We start from the raw sequence: 6,460 nt of genomic DNA, 5'->3' as shown, positions 1-6,460 counted from the left end.
CCCCCCCCCCGTGTGTGTGTTTGGGAAAAGCACACAAGTTGTTGCAGACAGAGGACAACCTTGGATATTGTTCCTCCGATTCTGTCCACCCCACCCTACCATCTCTTTTGAGACACTCCCTGGAACTCATCAGCTACTTAAGTGGGCTAGGCTGCCCTACTAGTGAGCCCTAGGGACCCAACTGTCCTGCCTTCTTAGTGCTAGGATTCCAAGTGCACACTGCCATGCCAATCCCACCCCCCTTTTAAAAAAACACAGTTTCTGGAAATCCAGTCAGGTTACTCCCCGGGCTGTCCCCCCCTCCCCCCCTCCAACAGTTCTTCCTTTGAACCATAGTACCCGCCTACCTGACCTTGCTCTCCTTTCTCGCCATTGGTATGTGTTCTGTTCAGTTTATTACATTCTCTGTGATGTACCTACTGTGTGCTCTCCTAGCTCACAGAGCTGCTTAGCTCATGCGAGCTGCCTTTCTGCCAACAGTGATCCCACACACCGTGGCTTACTGCACACTGTCGTGTGCACACCAAGAACCAGGTGTTCTGACCTCTCCTGACCCAACTCTAGGTTCTGAGGCTTTCCGACGTGTGCTGGGGAGTCTGGGTATTTTCATTATTTTGGATTTGATCTTTAGACATTCTCTTTTGTGGGAGAGCCTGATTATTTGAGAAGTCCCCACAAAGTACTCATGAAAACTATACAGTACATTCTTTATGTATTGATTCCATCTTAAATGTCTAGTCCTGGAGGAAGGACAAAGTGTGAACCCAGGGATGATCACCCTGGAGATTTGTCAAAATCACAACCATTTTCAAATTGATAAGTTGATATGATCCTCTGACCAGGCGCAGACAGTTAAGCGTCACCTAACATGCCATTCTGCAAAGGGCGGATCGGCGTGTGGCCATCAGCAGGAGCAAGCATAACTTATATTGTTGTGGAATCTTCAGAAACTTAAATTTGCATACAGGAATTTTATTCTGTATTAAATCAAGTCAAGTAGAAAATTTCTTTTTTTAGTAGGAAAAGTTCTTAGAGAAAAATAGAAATAATCCTTTTTTTTCTGTTTCTATATGTTTTTTTCTTCATTCTTCCTCCTCCATTTTTTGAAGATACATGTTTTTGGTTATATATATATATATATATATATATATATATATATATATAATGCATATATACATACATATATGTGTGTATATACATATGTATGTGTGTATATATATGTGGGTGTGTAATTTTAAATCTACATGCATAGTATCATCAGGCTAAGTTATGCAGTAGACCTCACTTAGTGTTTCTAAGCACTGCATATGCTTCTCTGTAGAGGATACACTGTATTGATTTGTTGTCTCTTAACTGCTCATTATTATATATTATATTTTGCTACAAGGATTTACAAGCACTAACTCAGTAATTGAAGACCGAACAATTAAATTGTATTTGTTTAGGTGATACAGTGTGTCTGTTTGTATTTCTGTGCTGCCCTGGAAAAACCTTAAGTCCAGCAGGTCAGCAGTCAGTCACACTAAAGCCGAGGCGCTGGGTGGACTGAAACACTGTTCAGAGACATGTGTGTTCGTTCTGTGCATTTGGATCCAGGGAAATACTCATTTTACAGCAGTTCCTTTCTAATCGGTGACCATTTAATACTACTACTGTTTTGAATCGTAAAGTATGAATCTGTTTTCCCACGGCCTTAAGTGACCCCTTCAGCCCCCCCCCCCCCCCACACACACACACACATACCAAAGGCGTTGCAATCCACAGGTTGAGAGCTGCTGGTTTAGAACCATTTCAAAGGATGTTGTAACTTAGCTTATTGTTTAGGAAAATATCAAATGTGACGTTGTGTTAGAAGTCCACCTGGGATGGCTGCCATCTTGGTTGTAGCATGTCTGTTACATGCTGTCCTTTGAAATTCTGTAGGACGATCCAGTGGCTATGGTTTATGACAATTTGCACCTGAAGGTTTCGAGCACCCTTGTGCAGTTGTGACTGTGATCTCGAGGTAGCCGGGCGAGCTAAGAGGCTCTGTGACTTGGGGAAGTCAGAACACAGCGGCGCTGCAAACTGAAAATCACTGGAACTTTAGTGTAGTCACTGAGGAGGGTGTGGGGGAGACCTCAGCACCGGCTCCAGCAGTGTTCATTCAAGGTTGTCATAGCTACTCACCAACAGACATGCCTCTTCTCACTCCACACCCCCATGGTTCTGTCTGCCCTGGAAGGTCCTAGTGATTGAACCCCTGGATTTCCTATTAACTTCCCTGCTACGTTCCTGATGAGAGGTCTTAGAGGTGTGGGCTGCCCAATCCCACCTCATTCAGATCACTGTTCCCTCGTTCCTTAGTGATGTAATCTTGAGTGTGTTGCTCCTGTGCTGTCTTCCCTGTTAACTTCCTGCTGTGCCACCTAGGTGGGGTCCTACAGGGGTGGCCATGCCATGGGGATTCTGTGTGAGAGTTAAGTGTGACAGGATCACGGCGGTGCAGTATAAGGGCCGTTCCATGATGCCCTGCAACCACTACATCCTTTGTTTCTCCGTAGTCTTTCTCACCAACACCATCCAAAACGCAGCTCCCCACCCCGACTATCCTTTCCCTCCGGCCGTTCTTAAACAGCGTTCTCAGCGTCCTGTGTCCTGTTTGCTTGCATGTGACACTGCAAACCGCCACACAGTTGTTTTTTGTTTTTTGTTTTTTGTTTTTTGTTTTTTGTTTTTTTTTTTACAGGGTATAAAAGCACAAGTGTGTTTTATCTCTCAAAAGACGCTTGAGGTTCTGGAGAGCAAAAGCTGCGATGTTGGAGACAAAGCATGGCTATGTAGCCCATGCTGGTCTTCAATTCACTATGTAGCTGAGACCAGAGTCTTGAGGTTCCTACCTCTGACCCTTAAGTGAGGGGTTGCCGTGGTTCACTGTGCCTGGATGTTCCTGTCAGATGTCAACACTAGAAGTAGTGTTTTTGCTAAACTGTGGCTTCATTTTGATTTGGGGGCTTATGTTTGTCTTCCTCCCCGAAGTGACTCCTGGGGAGCTCAGAGTCCGGGTGGCAATTCACCTCTGTCTAGACACTGTCCCCTTCAATACATAGTTTGTGTACAAATGGCTCGCCAACTTTGTATTGTCTCCACATTCACCTAGTGTTCTTGCTTTTTTTGTTCTTTAAAAAATGATTTATTTATCTACTTTATGTGCACTGGTGTTTGGCCTACATGTATTTTCTGCATGAAGGGGCTGGATCTCCTGGAACTGGGGTTACAGACAATTTTGAGTTGCCATGTGGGTGCTGGGAATTGAACCTGGGTCCTCTGGAAGAGCAGCCAATCAGCGCTCTTAACCACTGAGCCATCTCTCTAGTCCTACTTCATTACTTTAGAATCACTGTTGTATTTGTGCTGTGAACGCTGTAATTCATCCTGAGAATTAAGTGGGACATAAACTGTGCATATTCCAGTTTGAGTAGACATGGAGAAACAGCAGGAACCAGGAGATACAGCAGGCAGAACAGCGCTCAAGCCATTGCATGTACACCATGGCTTCACTTGGGCAAGTTCTCGCTAAACCGCGCCCCTTCATTTGACTTGTCCAGCTACAGTTTGTCTGAGCCTTTCCTCGTGGTGTGTCTGCACTATGTACGTGTGACTGTGTATGCAGAAGACCCAGTACTGTCCTGGGTGTCTGTATGTTGCTCTTCATTACTTTTATCTTGTGACTTCCAATGTATCCCTAAAAACTATGCTAAAGTGGGGCTGGAGCCGTAGCTCAGTCTGTAGACTACTTCTCTGCTATACATTAAACCTTGACCCAGCACTTGGGAAGTTGAGGCAGGACATTAGATGTTCAAGGTCAGCTCAACTATACAGTGAGTTCAAGATCGGTCTGAGATACATAAGGCTCTGTCTAAAAGGAAAGGAAAAGGTTATGCTAATCTATGAGTTTGGGTTGGCGTTTAATGGTAGAGCATTTGCCTAGCAAGTGTGTGAGGCCCTGGGTTTAACCTTCAATGCCTCAAAAGGAAGCTGTATACATACGAATAAAAGTTAACTTTGAAATGTACACGTATGCAAATAGATGCATGTATTTTAGATATTTGTATGAATTGTGTGGGTTTTATCAGGTAGTGGTAGATTACCGAAATTAAACCTCTTGGCTCAAGAGCTCCTCAAGTCCGTGGGATGAGTAAAAGCTAAGAACCTGCCTTCGATATCTGTACAGCGATGCCCCAATTCTGACTCCAACCTTGTAAAACTGCCTACGAGGCAGAAGGCATTCCAAGAACAAGAAGTTACATCTTATGAAAATGTACTCCATTCTGAGGGACAAAGGCTTGCTAGCATGGATGGCTTCCAGCCTGGCTGCCCTGCTGGGGTGGGGAAGCCCGCACCTCCTGGCCTGACCCTAATGTCTCTTTCTCCTCCTCTCCTCCCTCATTAGCCATGCAGTGGTGCCTGGGAACCAGCATCCTGTGGGAAGACGGAGGACCAGATGACAGCCTCCGGTCAGGCTCGGAAATACGTGAACGCGTTCTCAGCTCGAACTCTGGTCATGTGAGACATTTCCAGAAAAGCATTATGGTTTTCAGAACACTTAAAGTTGACTTTGGACGCATTGCATCGTTCCTCAGCGTGGAGCTAGCTCCCCATGGCTGAGAGAAGAGCCTATTTTTGTTGTGGTACAACAGTTGAGAGCAGCACCAAGTGCATTTTAGTTGCTTGAGATCTCACTGGATTTCACCCAACTAAAAAGGATTTTTTAAAAAAATAATAATAATTATAATGAATAACAGTCTTACCTAAATTATTAGGTAATGAATTGTGACCATTTGTTAATATCATAATCAGATTTTTTTTAAAAAATAAAATGATTTATTTGTATTTTAGAGGATACAGCAGATCAGTATTTTTGACTGTGGTGAATTTTTAAAAAAAAATTTACACAAAGAAATATCCCAGTATTCCATGTATCTCAGTCACTAAACATACACAGAGATATTTTTAAAAACCAGGAGAAGCATTATTATGAATGTTAGCTAAATCCCAAGTAATACTTAATGCAACCTATAAGAACTCATTTGTGGTTAATAATTTTGGAAATATCTTTATTGTACTAAACCATTTCATGAGGAGAATTTTTGTTGTCAGCTTGCTTGAAAAGTTATTACTGTATGAAATAGTTTTATTAAAAAATTATATTTTTATTCAGTAATTTAATTTTGTACATGCCAAATGGAGAAATGTGTTCGCTGCTATGGTTTTAGCCTGTAGTCGTGCTGCTAGCTAGTGTGGGGGCAATAGAGCTTAGATGGACAAACGAGAAGGAGACTTGGTGTTAGATAACGGACTATGCACTAGTGTTCCAGACTTCTTTATTTTTTATATATATGTACCTTTTTCCTTTTGTAACTGGAAAACTTATTTGGGAGAATTTTGCATTTGTTGTACACTTTTTGTTTTTTAGGAATTTTTTGTTGTTGTTGTCGGTTTCTAAAAGCATTGCACTTCTTTTTCTTTTTTTTTGGGAGATTTGTGTTGTTTATGTCATATGTTTTGTTTTGAGTTCAGCCTGAATGTTCATCCGTTTGGGCATTTTCTGACTTGGAAGAGCGTCTTTCCCTGTAAAGTTCTAAGTCTGTAGAGACAGAACTGCCTCGTGGTTCCTGGACTTCGGGAAGACAAATTTGGAAGGCAACAGCCAGTTTCTGCCTTGAGAACGTTTGCAAGAATGCTGGCCTTGAACTTGTGAAATGACAGTGTACCTACTGCCTTGTAGCAAAATAAAGCTATCTTCTTATTTTACATATTTCCCGATGTCTCTCGATTCTGTGATTTTGGGGTGATGGTTGCATATTCGAGGAGATGAGGCAAACTCAAAATAATCTTTTCTTTCAAAAAAAAAATGTGCTTGCCATCTAATTTTTTACATGGAGAGTCATCATCACTGCAGGGAACGAAAAGACAAACCAAGGTGACTCCACAGAACCGTCACAATGTCAGTCAGCAGACTCTTCCAGCCTGTGACAAACAAGAGCAGAAGCTCTTCAACTGAAAAAAAATGCCCTCTAGAAGTAAGTGCTGGTATCTGAGTTAGGGAGATGGCTCAGCCTGGAATGTTCTTCTGCCAAGAATATAAACCTGAGTCCCCATCTCCAGAAGCCCCACAAAGCCAGACAAGGCATCCACGTCTATAGTCCCACCAGACAAGGCGTCCACGTCTATAGTCCTACCAGACAAGGCATCCACGTCTATAGTCCCAGTATTCCTGTGGCAAAAATGGGAGATGAAGATGGGGATTCTCGGATGCTGGCATGCACCCAGCAAACCCACACGGGAAATGGCAGAACAGCTAAGAGATGCTGTCTCAAGACAAGGTGGGAGGGGAGAACTGACAGCCAAGGTTGTTCTCCATAGATGAGGTGTGGCATGCATATGCCCCGCCTCCACCATGCACACAGACGCTCGTGAA

The 6,460-nt window shown here is 43.1% G+C and overlaps 1 protein-coding gene across 8 annotated transcripts in view; it reads left to right on the top strand.

Annotated features, from left to right (window-relative positions):
• Positions 1-5,797, top strand: part of Myb (MYB proto-oncogene, transcription factor) — a 36,924-nt gene extending 31,127 nt beyond the window's left edge. For 6 of the 8 annotated variants that reach the window (XM_021221095.2, XM_021221094.2, XM_021221091.2 and 3 more), the window contains one exon: positions 4,433-5,508. In XM_021221095.2, the coding sequence (XP_021076754.1) occupies positions 4,433-4,549 (117 nt within the window). In that variant the 3' untranslated portion in view covers positions 4,550-5,508. Of the gene's footprint in view, positions 1-4,432 lie in introns of all 8 variants that reach the window. The other 2 variants (XM_021221093.1, XM_021221090.1) reach the window with 1 other exon arrangement.
• The last annotated feature ends 663 nt before the right edge of the window (positions 5,798-6,460 follow it).

This window comes from Mus pahari, chromosome 21 (genome assembly GCF_900095145.1).
Source record: "Mus pahari chromosome 21, PAHARI_EIJ_v1.1, whole genome shotgun sequence".
NCBI classification, from domain to species: Eukaryota; Metazoa; Chordata; class Mammalia; order Rodentia; family Muridae; genus Mus; species Mus pahari.
The sequence above is the reverse complement of the archived record's forward strand: the minus strand, read 5'-3'. Positions and strand labels throughout refer to the sequence as shown.